The 21,112-nt window shown below is 47.3% G+C and overlaps 1 protein-coding gene across 1 annotated transcript in view; it reads right to left on the reverse strand.

Annotated features, from left to right (window-relative positions):
* The window catches only part of MEI1 (meiotic double-stranded break formation protein 1), a 502,988-nt gene that overhangs the window by 480,176 nt on the left and 1,700 nt on the right, over positions 1-21,112 (reverse strand). Inside the window, exon 2 of the mRNA XM_044301444.1 lies at positions 2,963-3,086. Within this exon, the coding sequence (XP_044157379.1) occupies positions 2,963-3,086 (124 nt within the window). The remainder of the gene's footprint in view (positions 1-2,962; positions 3,087-21,112) is intronic.

Raw genomic sequence — 21,112 nt, forward strand, 5'->3', positions numbered from 1 at the left:
AAACATACCTGGCACACTTGAAGGGCCAATTTCCTCTGGCAAGCACAAATCTGACATAAGCTTCCTCTAAAAATCCAAAATGACATCTGAAGAAAGATTATCCCATGAGGCCTTTTTATAAACTTGTGTCTAGGGCAAAAATCAGACACCCAAACAACGGTTGGTTGCATGTATGTCGCACTGAAGTCGCAGTCAAACGTGATTCACATTGAAAGAGGATTGCAAAGATTGGTGGCTCACTCCCTGTTCCACTATTCAATAGGTGCACTGCCCGACAGCACTCCCTGTTGCTGATAAAGTAAAGGAGGAAATTGATTGAATTGGGCGTCACTCAACCATAGACAAGTTGGATTATATAATCAGATATTTTTATATATCACTTTAAAATAATTTACAACATGTTGCATAAAACTTATACACTAAAACAATAATGTTAAAACTTAGACTAAAACTCTATGCACTGAAACCCTTAGAGGGGGGGCTCTTAGGCCAAAATAGTCCAAAGGCACTTGTGACTGTGAATTTGCACCATTTATGAAAAAGTCATTAACCTCCACAAATTTAGCAATAGTTGAATGCTGTACTTTGTACAGAGTACTTTACCGCTCCTGTTTTCGGCCCACTTGTACACCAGCTTATCAGGTGCAATGCTCCAATTGTGAGCTTCAAGGACCTGTCGATAAAGTCTATGCATTTTCTCGTCTCTCCTGGATAGCGGTGCAGTTTGCTTCCACCGCTCTGACCTTCCAGGACCTGTGTGGCGTCCCACGTGGTTTGCTGGGCGGTCAGGTGACTCGCAATTCCAGGCAGGGTTTTCGAATAGATGGTAAGTGCGATGATCTGTAGATGTTTGCAGTCCAATTATAGATATGCGATTTCAAGGTGTTGCTTCTTGATGTTCCCTCACTGTCTTTACCATACGCGTTTCGGGGTAACAAAGCCCCTTCCTCAGCGATTCACATTGAAACCTATGGGCGAAATGTCGTATGCGACATACGACAGAAAATCCAAACAAAACTCGCGTCGCAGTATTTCGCATGTCACAATGCGACACCATAGACCACCATTCTAAAAATTGTGCAACAAAATGTTGCGGGGCAAATGTCGTCGTGTAGACCTAGCCTAAGGCTACATGCACACGATAATTGTTTTTTGCGGTCCGCAAATAGTGGATCCGTGTCCCTGTTTTTTTTTACATCCACAGCAGTTTTGTTTGTCCGCAAATTTTGTAGGTTGTGTTTCTGTGGGTCTTCATATTTTTTTGTGGTCCGCGAAAAAAACCAAACTGAAGGCTGTTATTCTTGAAAGGCTACATGCACACGACCATTCTGGTCCACGGAACGGAGCATAGGATGCGAACACAGAGTGCTATCCGCATCTTTTGTGGCCCCATTGAAGTGAATGGGTCCACATCCGAGCCGCGGGATGCGGACCAAAACAACGGCCGTGTGCATGAGGCCAAATTTAAATATCCCTACCCAGGATACTGGTATATACAGGTTTCCCAGCAACCATACGCAAAAAAAAAAAAAAAACGGATGCGGATGACATACGGATGGCTTCCGTTGGTCATTCGCGGAAAATAAATGGTTGACTACACCACAATTTAACGGCTCCATAGAAATGCATGGGTAACCATCCGATCAGCCCAAAAAAACGGAACGGACACAGAGAAAAACGTGTGCATGTAGCCTAAAGCTGTAGCCTGCTCTCCCTGCTTTCATTGGAAGCCGTCTGGCACCATAAGAAGTATAGAGTGGGCTCAGCATGCATGTTGGTACCTGCATTCCTTGGATTTAATAGAGTACATTATGGCACAAAAAAATGGTAAAAGGCAGTGCAATGTGGAGACTGCATTCCCTGAATTTAATGGTGGCCTGTATAGCACAAAAGCACGTAGTATTTAGGCCACTGTCACACTTTTTTTTTTTTTTTTTTTTTTTTTTCTGGTATTGGGATCCATCATAGGGTCTCAATACCGGAAAAAAACGCTTCCGTTTTGTTCCTATTCATTATTATTGGGGACAAAACATAACAGAACGAAATGCTCCAAAATGCATCCGTTCTCATACCGGAGAGGAGTGCTTTCCTTCCTGGGATGCGGAGCAAGACTGATCCGTCATGGACCACAATGCAAGTCAATGGGGACGGATCCGTTTTCTCTGACAATAGAAAACTGATCCATAACCCATTGACTTTCAATGGAGTTCATGACGGATCCGTCTTGGCTATGTTAAAGATAATACGACCGGATCCGTTCATAATGGATGCAGATGGTTGTATTATCAGTAACAGAAGCGTTTTTTGCTGACCCCTGACGGATCCAGTAAAAACGCTAGTGTAAAAGTAGCCTTAGGCCTCCTGCACACGGACGTATTTTCTTTCCGTGTCCGTTCCGTTTTTTTCTGCAGACCATATGCGGAACCATCCACTTTAATGGGTCTGCAAAAAAAAAAAAAAAAAAAACTAAAGTTATTCTATGTGCATTCCATTTCCGTATTTACGTTCCGCAAAAAAATACAACATGTCCGATTATTGTCCGCATTACGGACAAGGATAGGACTGTTCTATGAAGGGCCAGCTGTTCCATTCTGCAAAATACGGAATGCACACGGATGTCATCCGTCTAATAGAGATTCGTCTTGACGCCAGCACAGGCCCACATATATTTTGTAGAAAATTATTTGCCAAGAATCTCAAATTTACAAAATAAGCATAGTATTAGTACCAGAATATTTTATATAACTATGGTATTATTGTACTTTATTTGTGTTTGCAGAGTGCTGTTGCATTGTGGGGTTTTTTTGTGTTTTTTTTTTCTGTGTTTCTAGCCATGGCAGCGTGCACCTGCGCATTGGGATGTGCTGACTGACCCCCTTTTTCTTGCAGTTGTTTACTATCCTGAGGAAAGGCCATCACTTAATAAAAAGGTAGACAATCCCTTTAAATCTGTACTACCTACCCAGCATCTGTCCAACAAAGTGGGCACAAATTCTTCCATCATTACCCAGAAATGTGTAAACAGCATCTGATTTTTTTTCTAGGAACTTCTGAAAGCTGGACAGCATATGCTTCTTGCGAACAACCTAGGTAAACAATAAATTTTATTTTCATCCAGTACCGCACATTCTCTCTCATTTAAAGAACATGTTTTCATGCCTATCCCATTTATCTCAGTGGGTTTGGAAGAAAGCCATACATTTGCTACAGAAACCTAATTCAGATGTATAGAAAGGATTTTTCAATACCAGAAAGCTGGCATACACTTTTACCACAAATTGCCATGGATTTCGGTGCATTTTTTGGCCACAAAATTTTTACTAATTAAAGCTTTGTTAAGCTTTCAACAAACTTTGCATTGATCAATAGTACAGTGTGTGTACATGAGGGATACCACTATTTGCCATTAAATCTCTTGTATCTGGCATTTTAAGCAATGTTTCTCTATGCTTGCTGAATGTCTAGTTTGCAGTTCTCTCAGACATGGTGGGTGGAGACTTGCTGACATCCACTAAGCATAAAAAGTAGAGGAGAATCTCCTTTCAAACTATCTCACAATCACTCAGACAGCCCCAGGATAAAGGAGAACATTACAAAGAGGTACTGACTTTTTTTTCATGAGAAGCACTTCTGCTGAACTATAAGTTTCCTATGTAGCTGTGCAGTCTGTCTGTGTGTGTCTCCACACCTCCCCCTCCCCTCTCTATAGACTTGCATTGATATGTGTAACATGTAGAGATGAACCATCCTGGATGCAAATAAGGTAATTAGCAGGGGAAGGGGGGCTGGTAAGCTGTTGATGACAGGAGAACTAGATATTTCTCACTGAGAAGACATATTACAAAAGTTTCTTGTGGTCGCTTGTACTATTGATTTAAGCAAAAGTAAGGCTACTTTCACACTAACTGCAGGACGGATCCGACAGGCTGTTCACCCTGTCGGATCCGTCGTGCCGCTATTTCGCCGCGCCGCCGGACTGCCGCTCCATCCCCATTGACTATAATGGGGACGGAGCTCCGGCACAGCACGGCGAAAGGACGCCGGACTAAAAGTACTGCATGCTCTTTTTAGTCCGGCGGCCTCCCACTGCGCATTGCCGTCCTGCGTCGGAGCTCCGCCCTCGTCCCCATTATAGTCAATGGGTGAACAGCCTGTCGGATCCATCCTGCCGCTTGTGTGAAAGTACCCTTCATTACCATTTAAGCAAACTGAAAGCATTTGCTATAGGCTGATTTCACACTCGCGTTTCAAGGATACGTTTGAAACATATCCATCACACAAATGACAAAATGGAGGCGAACAGAACCCATTCAAACTGATCCGTCTGTAAAGCTGGATACGTCTGTGACGTTTGTTTCCGTTTTGGCTTCTGTTTAGCGAATCAATTTTTAAGGAGAAGGTGTGTCTCAAACCATCCACCGACTTTTACAGTGTATTTAAGTAGGGAAACCTCCATTTAGGCTATTTGTGTTTTGGGAACATGTTGCCTGCACACTTGCGTCTGCGATTGAGGCTGCTAATCCTTAAAGTGAGATGGAGAAGACGTGCCCAGGAAAGAAGACGCCTCTATTGGGTCCACCAGATAATTTCCAACTGGATGACCAGAGGAGTTTATTCCGTCCTGAATTTGGAGCTTCGTGCTCATCCCGAATTTTTTTTAAAAATTATATGCACATGACTGTCAAGAGTTATGACACATATATAACAAAAAGTCTGCAGCACTCCTTGAAATATAGAAAATGTGTTCTTTATTCACACATGTCGAAATTTGACAAAGTTTCGGTTCTCTCACAGAACTTCTCAAGTCAGGTGAACATAAAGTGCATACGTGCATGTATAAATACATCATTAAATTGTTACCAATTATTTCATCAACCAATACAAAAACAGTGCACTCCCCTTCTAGGACATGTTACAATTCATTAACTCCACATGTTAACATGAATACAAGCGGATCAATGTGTTTCCTAATAGTTTCTATATCGATGGTGATTATTCATAGTCATGATTGGTGTATAAAAGTGCATATAATAAAGTGCATAGTGCAATGAAAATCCTAAAATCTATAATACCTTGCTGGGAATTTATGTAATAGAATAGAAGGAGATGGCATCTTAACTTCTATGGAGGCACGCCGCTACTCCGTGTCTATTCCTCCTCAATGCGCATGTGTCAGTCCTTCCGCCTTGCGAAGCGGTACATAACCGCTATATGTCACCCGTAGGCGGAGACCCAGCGGCGTGACGTCCGGTCAGCTGCGTCAGCGTCCACCACGCGCATCATGCACGCGCAAGTGTGCTGCAACAGTCATCCGCGCCCCGTCACCTGTCTATTCCGCCATTTTACATTAGTGGAGGAGATACATAGACAACATTTTCCTCATTTGGACTGGCACCATGGAGGGACTGATAGACTTTCATGTATTTTTGAACTCCCTTGACCGGTAGATCCAATTCACATTAACGGCATCGGTCGACCGGGTGCAGTATCTAGATACTCAGGTATATATTGAGGATGAACAAATACATATGGATTTGAACATCAAACCCACTGATAAGAACACGTTATTGCATTTTGCAAGTAGACATCCAAGGTGGATGGTAAATTCTTTGCCGTTCAGCCAAACAGAATAGTAGATAAGGATGAGAATATGAATTCAGCATTAAGTAACATGAAACAATCCTTCATAAATAGGGGTTACCCTAGAAGGTTAGTGAAAAAACATGCCGATAGAGCAAGAGAAATACCTAGAGAGGAATTGCTAACTTCAAAACAAAGACGGGTCAGTGAAAGATTACCTTTTGCGTCATGGTATAATGAGTTGAGCCCAAATATCCAAAGGACAGTGAGGAGTCATTGGGGGCGGCTTAGTAGTGGTCATTCCAGTATAGCTGCCTTTAAAAATCCACCTATGATGGCATATAAAAGAGCAGGTAACATTAGGGATAAGGTGGTACACTCCAGACTGCCTGAAAAGGGTCAGCTAAGACAGACGTTTTTGAAGACGAGGCGTACAGGATCTTTACCATGTCTGGGATGTGTGAACAGCAAACTGATGCATAAAAGGATCGGTGTTCGCACATCAGACACGGGAGAAATTTTTAACATAAAATATTACCTTACATGTGATTCATCATGGGTGATATATGTGCTATGGTGTCCTTGCAAAATGCTCTATGTGGGCGAAACCACATGTGATATGAAAACCAGGTTAAATAACCGCAGACAATCCATCAGGAATAAAATAAGAGATTTGCCAGTGTCAAAACCTAAATCATAAGGAAAATGATCTGAGATTTATGATCTTGGATTAGGGATCGACCGATATTGATTTTTTAGGGCCGATACCGATAGCCGATAATTTATACCGATATTCTGGGAATTTTCATTTTTGAAAAACAAATATAAAAATTCCTACACAAATCTGCTGAAAATTAATGTTTATTGTAAATGTGGAATTTTTTTTCTAACTTTTAGCCCCCTTAGGGACTAGAACCCTTGTCTTATTCACCCTGATAGATCTCTATCAGGGTGAATAGGAGCTCTCACTGTCCCTGCTGCTCTGTGCTTTGTGCACACAGCAGCATGAAGCTTATCATGGCAGCCAGGGATTCAATAGCGTCCTGGCTGCCATGGTAACTGATCGGAGAGGGGATCCGCTACACCACCAATGATTAATACAGGGGAGGGGGGGCTTGGGTGGGGGGGCGCACTGCGCCACCAATGCTTTTAATGTGGGGGTGGGGGGGGCGCACTGCGCCACCAATGATTAATATACTGGGGGGCTTGGGGTGCACTGCGCCACCAATGAGTAATATACTGGGGGGCTTGGGGGGGCGCGCTGCGCCACCAATGAAGTTAAATCTCCAATTTATTCATATACAGGAGGCGGGAGCTGGCTGCAGAATGACATAGCCGGCTCCCGACCTCTACAAGCGGTAGCTGCGATCCGCGGCACCTTAGGGGTTAACCGAGGATCGCAGCTACAGCTCATAGAGGTCGGGAGCCGGCTATGTAATTCTGCAGCTCCCGTCTCCTGTTCAATTTGAATGAATTAGAGATTTCTCTTCATTGGTGGCGCAGTGGCCACAGCCCCTCCCCTTCTCTTGTCCCCTGTCCCACAATTGGCTGCAGCGGTAGCAGCAGCACAGGGGGAGGGAGACACTGCTCCTTCTCCCCTGTGCTACTGCTGAGGGAACACGGAGAGCGCTGTCAGCAGCGCGATCTGTGTTCCCAGTACGTTATCGGCATATCGGCAAAATAAATGCCGATACCGATAAGTCAAAATCCTCAATATCGGCCGATAATATCGGTAAAACCAATAATCGGTCAATCCCCATCTTGGATCATGTAAAACAATTAGAGAGAGGAGGTGATCGGTTAACCATTCTAAAGAAAACTGAGCTTAGGTGGATTTTTCGGTTGGATACTCTGAAACCCAAAAGGGTTAAATGTCGAATTTAGGGTAACAGGAGGGATGGTTAGCTAATACCCCTCTGTAGTGCCTATGCTCTGATGTATCTAGCATGCTGTATGGGGTGGACCCAATGGAAGTTACATGGATTTATCCACGTCATAATGTGATGTGTTGACATATTTGTATTATTTGAATGTGTAATTCAGGCGTTTACCTCAGCCGGGTGATAATTTAGGCAATAGAAGGAGAAAGAGAGGCGCAAGATATAGGCATTGCCCAAATGAGTGCCCTAATGTAAAATGGCGGAATAGACAGGTGATGTGGTGCGGATGACTGTTGCATGACGCGCGTGGTGGACGTTGACGCAGCTGACCGCACATCACGACGCTGGGTCTCCGCCTACAGGTGACGTATAGCGGTTATGTACCGCTTCGCAAGGGGGGGGGGGGGGGGAGGACTGACACATGCGCATTGAGGAGGAATAGACGCGGAGTAGCGGCGTGCCTCCATAGAAGTTAAGACGCCATCTCCTTCTATTCCATTACATAAATTCCCATCAAGGTATTATAGATTTTAGGATTTTCATTGCACTATGCACTTTTATACACCAATCATGACTATGAATAATCACCATTGATATAGAAACTATTAGGAAACACATTGATCTGCTTGTATTCATGTTAACATGTGGAGTTAATGAATGAATTGTAACATGTCCTAGAAGGGGAGTGCACCTGTTTTTGTATTGGTTGATTAAATAATTGGTAACAATTTGATGATGTATTTATACATGCACATATGCACTTTATGTTCACCTGACTTGAGAAAGGTTCTGTGACAGAACCGAAACGTTGTCAAATTTCAACATGTGTGAATAAAGAACACATTTTCTATATTTTAAGGAGTGCTGCAGACTTTCTTTGTTGTCTTCCGTCCTGAATCGAGGGACCACCGCGGGCACCTTACAGCTGCATGTGAAGGGAGTGCTGCCAGACTTTTTCTATGGATAGATATATATACACACATACACACACATACACACACACACACACACACATTTATAGGTTTCTTGGTACGGGAGAAAGTCTGTCATCGCTGCATTACCAGTATCAGATGGGAATTTCGACGATCTTCGTTACAGTGCGCGATACTTGTCGTGCCTTGTGGGAGGTATTGCATGAGGATTACATCCCACATCCAACTACAAGTTCCTGGAAACCTGCCAATTCCCTAATTGTGTCAGAGGGGTGGATGGGAAACCTAAACGGATTGTAAAACCTTAAGGAAGTGGCTCAGAATTCTTCAACTACAAAAAATATTTCTCAATAATCCTGATGGCCATTGCGGATGCTGATTACTGGTTTTTCGGCGTTGACATTGGAGCTTATGGGCGGACAAATGACCCAATGGTTTTAAAAAACTCCGCAATGGGACGCCTCCTGTATTCAAAGGACTTTGGATTGCCAACTCCAAGATCTTTGCCAGGTACTGATGGACCTCCATTGCCATTTGTGGTAGTAGGGGACAAAACGTTCCAAATGTGCGAGAACCTCATCAAGCCGTATTCTAGCCATGACTTGAACTAGGGCTGCAGTAAACGATTAGTTTAGTAATAGAGTATTCTACCGATTATTTTTTACGATTAATCAAGTAATCTAACAAGAAAAAAATGAATAGACTGTTTTTCATTATAAAAATTCATCAGACCCTCTGCCATCAGTCCTCAACACACTTTGTTCCCCCTGTGCAATCAGCAAAGTGCATCAGTTCCCCCCAGTGCCATTAGCTCCACTATCACCAGTGCCATCAGCTTGCCCCCCAGTGCCATAAGGGTATAAGTTGTGGCGCAGCATCATGCCTGGTAGATGCCAGCTATCATACTAAGCTGCATAACCCACATACCGCTGTAAACTGGCACTGAGTCCTGATCCCACATGTATAACAGAAAGCCAGGACAAAGTGCCACCTAGGCTGTAAGTCTCGCCCCCTCCTCTGCACCAGTGAAACCTGTCATGACATCCTCCAGTGCCAGCACATGGTACCAGCAGTGGCTGGCATCACCTGTTACACCAGCCGCACTCCCCAGGCTTCTCACCTCCTTAATCTTGTCCCACTTCTGCTTGACATCAGGCTCCTTGCCCACCACTCCGACAGGCTCTTTGAAGGGCCGGGGATTTAAACTGCCCGTGGCCGTGCCCCTGCCCTGCACCTGCAGCCGGTTATTCTCCTCCTGGATCTCCCACTTGATTTGCTAGGGCGGCTGGTTCAGCATGTCCTTGTCTTCCTGCAGCGCCCTGTTATGTTCCTCCCAGATCCGGGCGGGAGGCGAGGCGACCCCCATCCTCTTCATTCTGCAGCCCAGGACCAAAGGGGGTGCGCTGCGGAGGAGGCTGCTGGAAGAACACGCCACACTGAAAGGCAGCAGACTGCCGACCAGCATGGCAGCTGGACAAACGCACAACGTTTCCCTCAGCGGAGTGCAGAAAGCTACGGGCCGGCGGGTGGCCACGGAGCGGTGAGTTAGCAAGCGCTTCACTCCCGCTCTGTGGTCACATGACAAACAAATCCTTGATGCAAAAAATTTGCATCAAGGATTTTTTTGGTGTCGAATTACTTGATTCAATCGAGTAATCGTTTCAGCCCTAACTTAAACACTGCAAAGCGCGTGTTTAACTACAGACTGACACGAGCTAGATGACTGCTGGACTGCGCCTTTGGCATTTTAGTTGCCAAATGACGTATTCTCGCCAAAGCCATAAATCTTAAAAGGTTGAAACCATAGATGATATAGTTAAAGGAAACCTGTCACCTGGAATGTTGCAATAAAGCTGAGGACATGGGCTGCTAGATCGCCGCTAGCACGTCCGCAATGTCTCGTCCCCATAGCTCTGTGTGCTTTTATGGTGTCAAAAAAAAAAATGATTGATAGATATGCAAATTCACATGACATGAGTCCTGTCCCTGAGACGAGTCCAGTGTGAAGGAGCCCAGCACTGCCCCGCATCCTCCAAATCTCCCCAACGTCACAAAGCTAGAGAGAGGTAATCTCGCGATGCGCAAGCTGCCTGGCAGCAGCCAAGCATCCTTCACTCACTGTGCCGAATACTAAACGGAACGGCGCAGGATTATTAGGACGATGCGGAGAAGGACGTCAATCAAGTGGATGTGGGCGTGCCAAAAGGTGAGTAGACCGGGCCTAGAGGCTTAATTAGCACATTAAAAAGTCTGTTTTTAAGAGAACAACGGCAGGCAGGGACTTAAACATACTGTTATGTACTGCTGACATTAACACATCGCTAATGTCAGTCAGCTACACGACGATTTTTCCCCAAGACATAAACCCTTTAACACCCCCCCCACCCCCCGTGTCAGCGATCACCCCAAACTGCAGGTCAATTCAAAACCGCAGCGCACCCCCCCCCCCCCCAGTTGGTGGCACAGTGTTACACACACACCACCCCCCCCCCCCCCCCCCAGTATAGTAAACGGGGGGGCCGCACTGTGCCACCAACACTGGGGTGTATATAATGTTTATTATATTGACCTTCTACTGAGCATTCTGTATTAAAGAATGCTATTATTTTCCCTTATAACCATGATATAAGGGAAAATAACGAGTTTTGTAAAACTTACCAGTAAAATCTCTTTCTCGCTCTTCATTGGGGGACACAGAGACCATGGGTATAGCTATGTCCTCTACGAGGCGTTGACCCTAGATAAAGCTGTTAGCTCCTCCCCTGGCAACTATACTCCCTCCAGCCTGGAGAGAGAGCTTCAGTTTGTGAGAAGCAAGTAAACCAACAAAATAATGTGGAACAGCAACAATGCCAAGAACCAAACCTGGTTCTAACCAGCAACAACCACAACTCTGGCCGAACAACAATACTGGATGGGTGCTGTGTCCCCCAATGAAGAGCGAGAAATAGATTTTACTGGTAAGTTTTACAAAATCTCGTTTTTTCGCCCATATTCATTGGGGGGGGACAGAGACTATGGGACGTCCGAGAGCAGTCCAACAGGGAGGGAAAAACCACAGACCCATGAAGCAAGCCCGTGCAGTCAACTAAGAACTGTCGCCTGCAGACCACGCGGCCCACGCAACGACCATCGATGCATAAGTATGCACCTGGCAACTTCTTGCGAACATGTGCAAGGAGGACCGGATCCACCTTACATTACTGTGCAGTCAAAGCGCGATTCTTCCTAGCCCAAGAAACGCCCACCACCTTGGGGGAGTGAGCCGTGACACCTAAGGGTGGAACCCCGCTCCGAGCGCGGCAAGCTGTAGCACTGCCAGACCGAAACCAACGTGCAATCGCCCTTTGGGGGCCGCCAATCCCCAGCGATGTCCCTCATGAGGGAAAAAGGGGGTCTGTACACCGAGAGGGACTGGAGGCTGCTAATAATGAGTAGAGCACTGACAACGTCCAAAATGTGACTCCCTTCCGTAGGGCGCGAAGGAAAGGAAACCATATTCAGATCCCAAGGCTGTAAGGACGATACAGAGGAACCATATGTGCCACTCCTTGAAGAAGATTCCCACAGGCACAAGGGAACCTGGAAGGCTGCCCAAGACGGAAGTGCCAACACCTAACCCATCAAGGAAACAGGGGCTAAACAGAGGTCCAACCCTTAAAGTAGAAAGGAGAGAAAACCCCAAAGTGACGGGGACTTCTTGGCTTCAGAGAAGCCTCAGAAGGACCTGCAGGTCCCAGAATAGATACTGGCGATTAGGGATCGACCGATATTGATTTTTTAGGTCTGATACCGATAATTTGTGAACTTTTAGGCCGATAGCCGATAATTTATACCGATATTATGTGAATTTTCATTTTTGAAAAAAAATAAATAAAATTCCTGCTGAAAATGAATGTTTATTGTTAATGTGTTTTTTTTTTTTTTTTTTGTAAATCTTTCTTTTTCATTTATACTTAATATTTTGGTGGGGTTTTTTTTTACTAACTTTTAGCCCCCTTAGGGACTAGAACCCTTGTCCTCTTCACCCTGATAGAGATCTATCAGGGTGAATAGGAGCTCACACTGTCCCTGCTGCTCTGTGCTTTGTGCACACAGCAGCATGGAGCTTACTATGGCAGCCAGGGCTTCAGTAGCGTCCTGGCTGCCATGGTAACCGATCGGAGCCCCAGCATTACACTGCTGGGACTCCGATCGGAGGAGGAGGGGAGAGGGGATCCTGTGGCCACTGCCACCAACGATCAATAGGGAGGGGGGTGGGGGCACTGCGTCACCAATGTTAGTTAATACTGGGGTTGGGGGGCCACAGGCGCACTGCACCGCAAATGTTAGTTAATACAGGGGTTGGGGGGCCGCGGGCGCACTGCGCCACTAATGTTGTTAATACTGGGGTTGGGGGGCCACAGGCGCACTGCACCGCAAATGTTAGTTAATACTGGGGTTGGGGGGCCGCGGGCGCACTGCGCCACTAATGTTGTTAAATACTGGGGTGGGGGCCCGCGGGCGCACTGCGCCACCAATGAAAATAAATCTCATTCATTCATATACAGGAGGCGGGAGCTGGCTGCAGAATCACATAGCCGGCTCCCGACCTCTATGAGCTGTAGCTGCGATCCTCGGCACCTGAGGGGTTAACTACCATAGATCGCAGCTACAGCTCAGAGGTCGGGAGCCGGCTATGTGATTCTGCAGCTCCCGCCTCCTGTTCAATTTGAATAAATGAGTAAGTCAACATCATTGGTGGCGCAGTGGCCATAGCTCCTCCCCTCCTCTTGTTCCCTGTTCTCCCATTGGCTGCAGCGGCAGCAGCAGCAGCACAGGGGGAGGGAGACACTGCTTCCTTCTCCCCTGTGCTGCAGAGGGAACACGGAGAGCGCTGTCATCAGCGCAATCTGTGTTCCCGATTTGTTATCGGAATATCGGCAAAATAAATGCAGATACCGATAACAGTTAAAATCCTCAATATCGGCCGATAATATCGGTAAAACCGATAATCGGTCGATCCCTACTGGCGATGCAGAACTCCTGTCCTGAATCAAAGTGAGGAAGATATCTGTAGAAAAGCCCTCTCCACGTTAGAACGGTGGTCTCAATAGCCACGCTGTCATCGAAAAGGTCATGTAAGACTGAACCCCTTGAAAAAAGGACGTCTGAGTGGCAGTGACCAAGGGACGTCTCCAGGAGAACGAGGTCGGCGTATCACGCACGACTAGTCAGTTTCGGAGTCACTAGGATATGTCTGAATGTTCTCCATCCGGACCTTCCGTAGAACCCTGAGAAGGAGGGGAAGAAACTCCCGCCAAGGAGAATCAGGACCTCCATGGCGGATGCTTCCGGAACTCTGGCTCTGCAGAGAAGGCGGAAGCCATTGTGCAGATACCGTTAGCACACCCGGACCAATGGAAGAGTCCCTGTAGGAGGAAGAATGTGGAGGGCGGCACAGCCCACCAGTTGGGACCAGATGGTGTCTGGAATGGAAAGGCACCAAACGAATACTCCATGCAACGCAGGTAAGGGAAGGTAGCAACGTAGGAACTACCAAGCCATACGGAGTGACAATGAACTATGAGCCATAGGGGGAAAGACAGGAGAAGCAATAGACTAGTTATAAGCCCCTACCCTGTAAGAGACCGACACTATACAGAAGTAGCCAAAGATCAAGCGGCCGTGCCAAAAGAACTCACCCGAGAAGGAAGCCAGGCAAGTGAAGTCACAGGGAACACCCGTAGAAGCCACCAATCCGGTGCTAAAGAGTTAAGCGCCTAGCGAAGGGCTGTGCAGTAAGAACCCAAGCATGTAGGGAAAATAATACCGCTATGCAAAAACTCAGGAAGAGGCCCGATACTATCCGTAGAAACCAAATGCCACAGTTACGTGGAGCTAACCCTAAAAATTCTACCTGGAAGGGTGCTGAACAGGCACAACTGCCAAGCTAGCTCCAGGGTAGGACCCCTACCAGAGGGGGGTTTCCCACTGCAGCAACCATGAACTCGAACATTAGCGATGAGCCGCACCTGTGGAGGAAAACAAGCTGTAGGAGCTAAATCAGAGTCACCAGCATAACCACTTCCCCAGAGAATGGGGAGTGGTGGATAGAGCATACGGAGTCAGCGAAAAGAGCCGACCCGCTGGAACGTACTCACTAGGCAAGTACAACGGAGTATGTATTACGTATTGATGCAGACAATATCAGGACCGACCAGAGCACCCATATAACACTAGGGCAAGAGTGTCGGGCGCCTGCGAGAACCAACTGTAGCCACGCCCTCTTGGAAATCAGCGAAGGCACCTAGAGCCGTAGTGCCGCAGAAGACGTTTAGTTACTCTCCGCTAGTGGATCACTAGCAGAAGGGGGAAATGCGACAGAAGCATGGTGATGTGCAACACTCCTCCTATGGAAGGATAGCGGACAGTTGGAACCGGATTCAATGGTAGAGTAATTAGCTACCTAAGGAAGGTGTGAGCATACGAAAAATACTGGTCAGTGGTAGGGAGAATACCCCACCTAAGAAGGGGGGCAAATGCCTACAGCAAACTAGCGGATATGGCGAGTCCTGTACCCCGTGGAGTGCAATAGTGCACCTAAGGGCGTAATGCATACAGCACATAATGTAACCAGTGACAATGTCATCACGCCACCGATGGATCTGCATATGGCAGGTCCCGAACCCCAAGTCATTGTACTTAGTCCACCTATGGCAGGGGACAATTTATAAAGCAGGCACTGTATCCTGAAGTAGTGCAGTTACACCACCAAAGGAAGTGGGTAATGCATACGACAGTACTGCTGGCCACCTAGGCGCAATCTCTGGAAGATTGCTTCGGACTCATATCAGGATCCGAATCAGAGATTCTCCCCTCTTTCTGGATGGACCCGCCCCAGTGAGGGAGGGCGTGTCCAAGCATGATTTTTAGGGAGGAAGAGTAGGGGAGTGGAAATATTCAAGGAGAAAATTGTCCTGCTGCGGTTCGCTTGCGCGTAGAGCTACCCTTCAGAATCTCGCCCCTGGCAGTTGTGGACTGCGCAGGCGGGGACTTATCAACCAAACCACCCGAGGGTGGAATGGAAACTCCCAGAAGTCTCTCCATCGAATTGCGAAGGCAGTGTGTTATCAACTAAAGAACCCCGGAGGGTGGATGGGAGATTCCAGCGGACCCCACTGGATTGCGCAGGTGGAGAATTATTAACCAACAACCAAGAGGGTGGATTGGGAATGCCAGAGGTCCTCCACTGTATGGCGCAGGTGCAGAATTTATCAACCAAACGGCCCTATAGGACAGATTGGGATCCTGCAGAGAACCTTCACCGAGTTGCGCAGGTGGAGAATAATCAACCAACGGCCCCAGAGGACGGATTTGGATCCTGCGGTGGTCCGTCACTGGATTGTGCAGGTGGAGAATCATCAACCAAACGGCCCCGGAGGACGGATTGGGATCCTGCAGTGGTCCCGCATTGGATAGTGCAGGTGGAGAATCATCAACCAGACCCGTATGGACGGACATATCCTTTATTTTTATTTATTTTTATAAAATCAGTGACAAGAGGCAGTAAGGGGTTAAATTTCCCCCCCAGGGACGAAGCAAGCCGCAGCACAGCTTTTCAGAGATTGCCACCCACCTTTCTGCACCGGCCGTGTCACAGACCGGACTGAATGGGGGGTGTCCCGCCGCCGGCCGGGCCGTTTATAGCGGGGGTCGGGCAGAGAAGGTGCAGGCCGGAGCAGCTGAAGGTGCGGTTGATCGCGCTGTAGTTAACCCCCTTCCCGGAGCGGCGCGCCGGCGTCCGTTCCAAGGGGAGTAAATATGGGAGGTGTCGGGGAGCGGAGCCCCTCCGCATGTGTGAACGGCCACCATATTCTTTGAGCATGGCGGCAAAAAAAACGCGGCCGGAGCACCGAAGCGGTGCCCGCCGAACGCAGGGTGGTTAACCCCCCTTAGGAGCGAAGCGCCCGGCATCCGCTCCCGAAGGGGTGGAGAAAGGTAAATGCCGCCTTGTCGGTGAGCGGAATATGTGCCGCTCCTTGCTGCACTCCGCTTCCTGCATGTAAATAAGGCACTAGGGAGTTACATAGTCCACCTAATTTGGCGCCAGTAAGCATACCGCATCTATTAACCCCCTATTTCCTCCTCAATCGACCAAACGGCCTGTGCCGGAGGGGAATGCTTCAGGGGTGCTGGGCTATGCTGAAGTGCTGTCTGGTCGCAGATTGCCACCAAGAGGGAGGGGGGGACCAACCCAGAGGGTTAAATGCTCACCTAGTCCCGTGTAGAGTTGTTGCGATACCAAATTTTTGATTCGGTTTCGATACCATGAAAAAGTATTGCGATACTCGATACCATGCGAAAAAAAATAAACCAAAAAAGCCACGTGCATGCTGCATTTTTAAAAATGGCGAATCGCGCAGTTTTTATTTATTTTTTTCTGTTCCGGCGTTCACCACCTAGATTTTTTTTTTATATTTTAATAGTTTGGACTTTTCTGACGTGGCGATATGTAATATGTTTATTATTTATATATTTTATATATGTGAAATTGGGAAAAGGGGGTGATTTATACTTCATATTTTTTTTTACTTTTTATTTAATAACTATTTCCCCCCTTAGGCTACTTTCACACTAGCGTTCGGGTGTTCACTTGCGAGTTCCGTTTGAAGGGGCTCACAAGCGGCCCCGAACGCATCCGTCCAGCCCTAATGCATTCTGAATGGATGCGGATCCGCTCAGAATGCATCAGTTTGGCAGCGTTCAGCCGTCCGCCTGGCCGTGCAGAGGCAAGCGGATCCGTCCAGACTTACAATGTAAGTCAATGGGGACAGATCTGTTTGAAGATGACACACTATGGCTCAATCTTCAAACGGATCCGTCCCCCATTGACTTTCAATGTAAAAGTCTGGACGGATCCGTTCAGGCTACTTTCACAGTTAGAATTTTTTTTACAATATAATGCAGACGGATCCGTTCTGAACGGATCCACCGTCTGCATTATATGAGCGGATCCGTCTCAGACGGATCCGCTCTGAACGCAAGTGTGAAAGTAGCCTTAGGGGCTAGAACCTGGGATCTTTCATCCCTTGTCCTATTCAGCTCTATCAGGGTGAATAGGACTTCACACTGTCCCTGCTGCTCTGTGCCTTGTGCACACAGCATCAGGGATGTTACCATGGCAACCAGGGCTTCTGTAGCGTCCTGGCTGCCAAGGTAACTGATCGGAGCCCCAGGCTTACACAGCTGGGGCTCAGATCAGAAGCTGCCACTGCACCACCAATGAGGGGGTGGGGAGGGGAGAGGTCCCTGTGGCCACTGCCACCAATGATTTTAATACTGGGGGGGTTGAGAGGGGCTGGCGCACTGTGCCACCAATGATTTTAATGGGATGGGAGGTTGAGGGGGGGGGGGCACACTGCACCACCAATGATAAATTACCCCTTTATACAGGAGGCTGGTACTGGCAGATCAGCAGTTAACCCCTTAGGTGCCGCACCTGAGGGGTTAACTGCCTCTGATCGCAGCTCCCTGTCAGCGGCAGAGTGCCAGCAATGAGATTCTGCTGCCGGCACCCGCCTCCTGTATTGTGTTAAAGACTGAATTTCACTATCAGGCCACACAGAGCGGCGCCCAGCGATGTCTCAGCACTCACCATTAGTCCTGGGCGCCGCTCCGTTCGCCCGCAGTGCTCCATTACTGTCTCCTCTCCTGCTCCACATGCTGATTTACTATCAGAGTGATGGGAGGAGACATTAGCTTCACTAGTGGGCGTTCCTTCTTCCTGGCTGTAGCGCTGTCCAATCGCAGCGCAGGGAGAAGGAACGCCCACTAGTGAAGCTGATGTCTCCTCCCATCGCTCCGATAGTAATCAGCAGCATGTGGAGCAGGAGAGGAGACAGTAATGGAGCACTGCGGGCGAACGGAGCGGCGCCCAGGAATAATGGTGAGTGCTGAGACATCGCTGGGCGCCGCTCTGTGTGGGAAATGGGAATAGTCCTATCATTGGTGGCTCAGTATGCCCGCCCCTCCTCCGCCCCTCCCTCCTCATTGGTGGCGCAGTGCGCCCGCCCCTCCTCCCCCCCTCTCTTCTCATTGGTGGCAGCAGCACAGGGGGGAGGGAGGACAGCTTCCTTCTCCCCGTGCTGCTGAGAGAACATGAGCGCGCCGATAGCAGCGCGCTCATGTTCAGAGATACTAGGCTGCGCAGAAGCGCAGCCCAGTATCAAAAAAACGGAAATCCCGGTATCGTATCGATACCAGGACAAAAGTATCAAATGGGTATCGAAATTTCGATACCCGCAACAACCCTAGTCCCGTGTACTCCACTCTCTTCTCTCTCCTGCCGCCATCTTCACCCCTCCTCTGGTCCAGCAGGGTCACCCCTTCAGCTACTGGCACCGTAGTGGCAGGATGCTGGAAAGGGGGGGCTTGGATGGGTGACCCCTTAGCTGGCGGGGTGCAGGGGAGCGAGGCTGCCCTGGTCCACCTTGTCTTCTGTGGGGGAGGCAGCAGTGCGGGTGACCGGCACTGGCGCATCTCGACCCCGGGAGAATAGGGAGGCGAGGCGTTCCTGTTTTCCCATATGAAGAAGGGGGAAAAAAAATTAACTAAAATAAAAAACTGATCTCTCTCCAGGCTGGAGGGGGTATAGCTGCCAGGGGAGGAGCTAACAGCTTTATCTAGTTTTAACGCCTCCTAGAGGACATAGCTATACCCATAGTCTCTGTGTCCCCCAATGAATATGGGCGAGAAAACACAGTGAATAGGCTTATCCTAGCAACTATGCGTGAAAATCGCACCACATCCGCACTTGCTTGCGGATGCTTGCAATTTTCACGCAGCCCCATTAACTTCTATGTGTCTGCGTTGCGTGAAAAACACACAACATAGAGCATGCTGCGATTTTCACGCAACGCACAAGTGATGTGTAAACATCACCGCTCTTGTGCACAGCCCCATAGAAGTGAATGGGTCTGGATTCAGTGTGGGTGCCTTCCGGTATTTTGAATGCCGGATCTGGCACGAATACATTCCTATGGGGAAAAAAAATGACTGATCCGGCATTCAGGTAAATCTTCAGTTTTTTTCGCCGGAGATAAAACCGTAGCATGCTGCGGTTTTATCCTTTGCCTGATCAGTCAAAATTACTGAACTGAAGACATCCTGAACAGATTACTTTCCATTTAGAATGCATGGGGATAAAACTGATCAGTTCTTTTCTGGTATAGAGCCCCTACGACGGAACTCTATGCCAGAAATGAAAAACGCTAGTGTGAAAGTACCCTAAAATATTACGTTTAAATCCCCCCTTTCCCAATTTTACATATAAAATATATAAACAATACATAAATAAACATATTACATAGCGCTGCGCCCGAAAAGTCCGAACTATTAAATTATTAAAAAAATATCTCCTATGCGGTGAGCATTCGCCATTTTTTTGTCACCTTGTCATCCAAAAAAAAATAAAAATAATCGGAAAGGACTGTTCTATTATGGGCCAAACATTTCATAAAATGCGAAATGCCCGCGTTTTTTGGGTGTTTTTTTGCGCGGTATTGAGTATCGCAATACTTTTTTATGGTGACGAAAGCGAATCAAAATGTTGGTATCGAAACAACCCTACGCCAATCTGATCGGCGTAGCGTTGTCATGATACCCAAGTTTTGATTCGGTTTCGATTTGGCGACAAAAAATTTGATTTAGCTCCTGAACTGAAAAATTTAGAAGCCAATGGCTACTAGGTATTGTTGGCACTGGTAAAGGAGTCTGCCAGGACAAAAGGAGCTCCGCCCAACATCCAAACCCACTCAGCTCGTATGCCCTGGCAAACCCGATTTCTCCATTCACATCAATCGATGTGGATGAATAAATCATTGCCGGGATTATTTTATTTTATTTTTTTTTTTTTTTTTTAACACCGCCCCTCAGCTCATAAGCCTCGGCAAACGTATCTTTTTTACTGCAGAGGAGAAATCTCGTCTTGCAGCACCGCATACACCGACTTTTGTGTAATCTGACAGCAGGAGGAATGGGAACCCTCATCTGACGAATCTAGCAGGTCAGAATATGAACCTGTAGAAAGCAGTGGCAGTCTGACCCAAAGTTTGGACTACTAAATTTAGGGGTATTCCCTGAGACTACCCAAGGAAAAAAGCAAGCCTATATTACAAATGGGAGGCTAGCGAAGTACCGGAGGCCGCTGCGATTGATAATAAATATAAAAACTGATTTTTTTATCGCCGCAGCGCTTGTAAAGTGATTGTGCAGTGATCAAAAAAAAAAAATTTTTTGTCACTGCGGCAGGGTGGGTGTGGGTGAACGCACGTGTGGGCGACCGATCAGGCCTGATCGGGCAAACACTGCGTTTTGGGTGGAGGGCGAGCTAAGGTGACACTAATACTATTATAGATCTAACTGATCAGTTCTGATCACTTACAGATACTATAAAAGTACAAAAGCTGATTAGCGATACACTAATCAGCGAATAAGTGACTGCGGTGCGGTGGGCTGGGCGCTAAACGATCGCTAAACTACCTAACCAAGGGGCCTAAACTATCCTAAAACCTAACAGTCAATACCAGTAAAAAAAAAAAAAAGTGACAGTTTACACTGATCACTTTTTTCCATTTCACTAGGTGATTGACAAGGGCAAGAAGGGGTGATCAAGGGGTTAAAGGGATTCTGTCACCTCCCCTCAGCCAAAAAACGATTTAAAAGCAGCCATGCAGCACA

The sequence above is a fragment of the Bufo gargarizans genome, chromosome 7 (assembly GCF_014858855.1).
Source record: "Bufo gargarizans isolate SCDJY-AF-19 chromosome 7, ASM1485885v1, whole genome shotgun sequence".
Classification (NCBI taxonomy): domain Eukaryota; kingdom Metazoa; phylum Chordata; class Amphibia; order Anura; family Bufonidae; genus Bufo; species Bufo gargarizans.